This window comes from Cariama cristata, unplaced genomic scaffold (assembly GCF_000690535.1).
Source record: "Cariama cristata isolate BGI_N322 unplaced genomic scaffold, ASM69053v1 scaffold24860, whole genome shotgun sequence".
Lineage (NCBI taxonomy): Eukaryota > Metazoa > Chordata > Aves > Cariamiformes > Cariamidae > Cariama > Cariama cristata.
Genome location: NW_009593325.1, coordinates 5,663 through 6,202, shown reverse-complemented (window position 1 = coordinate 6,202; position 540 = coordinate 5,663). Strand labels below are relative to the sequence as shown.

The window sequence follows — 540 nt, the reverse complement described above, 5'->3', positions numbered from 1 at the left end:
GGGCTGGCATGCCGGGGTGCCGGGCAGCTGCCAAGCGGTGCCTTCATGCAGCCCTGGAGGGGTGGGAGTGGGTGTCTCCAAGCTGGAACCCCCCTTTGCAGCAGGACCCCCTGCCTCCTGGGCTGCAGCTGGGTTTTGGGGTGCCCGTCCCAGCCATGAGGTGATGGCCGGCTCTCAGCTCGCACTCTGCGGCTGGTGCAGGTTGCGGCCGGGCGTTCAGAGCAGCGGGAGCGTGTCTGGAGCCTGCTGCGGGGCCTGATGGAGACCTACAGCCACCTGCGGGAGGAGGACCAGAGCTTTGCGGTGGAGGTACCATACCCCAGGGTGTCCGTTGCCTTTGGGGTGTCCCAGGGGTGTGAGGCTGTGTGGAGTCCTGGGATGTGGGAAAAGCCTCTGGGCTGGGGACTTTAGGGCAGCTTGCTGGTGCTGTGGAAGCTCAGACTTGCCCCTGAGGCTGCATGGTTGGGTCTGGGGGCACTCAGCAGCCTTCCCCCCCACCTACACCCCAGGCCGTGGCGCGGCTGATCCCCCCTCCGCTAT

The 540-nt window shown here is 67.0% G+C and overlaps 1 protein-coding gene across 1 annotated transcript in view; it reads left to right on the top strand.

The window, feature by feature from the left end:
* Positions 1-201: 201 nt before the first annotated feature.
* HPS1 (Hermansky-Pudlak syndrome 1) overlaps positions 202-540 on the top strand; it is a gene marked incomplete at its 5' end in the record, with an annotated part of 3,953 nt that continues 3,614 nt past the window's right edge. The window contains 1 exon segment of the mRNA XM_009710050.1: positions 202-353. Within this exon segment, the coding sequence (XP_009708352.1) occupies positions 202-353 (152 nt within the window).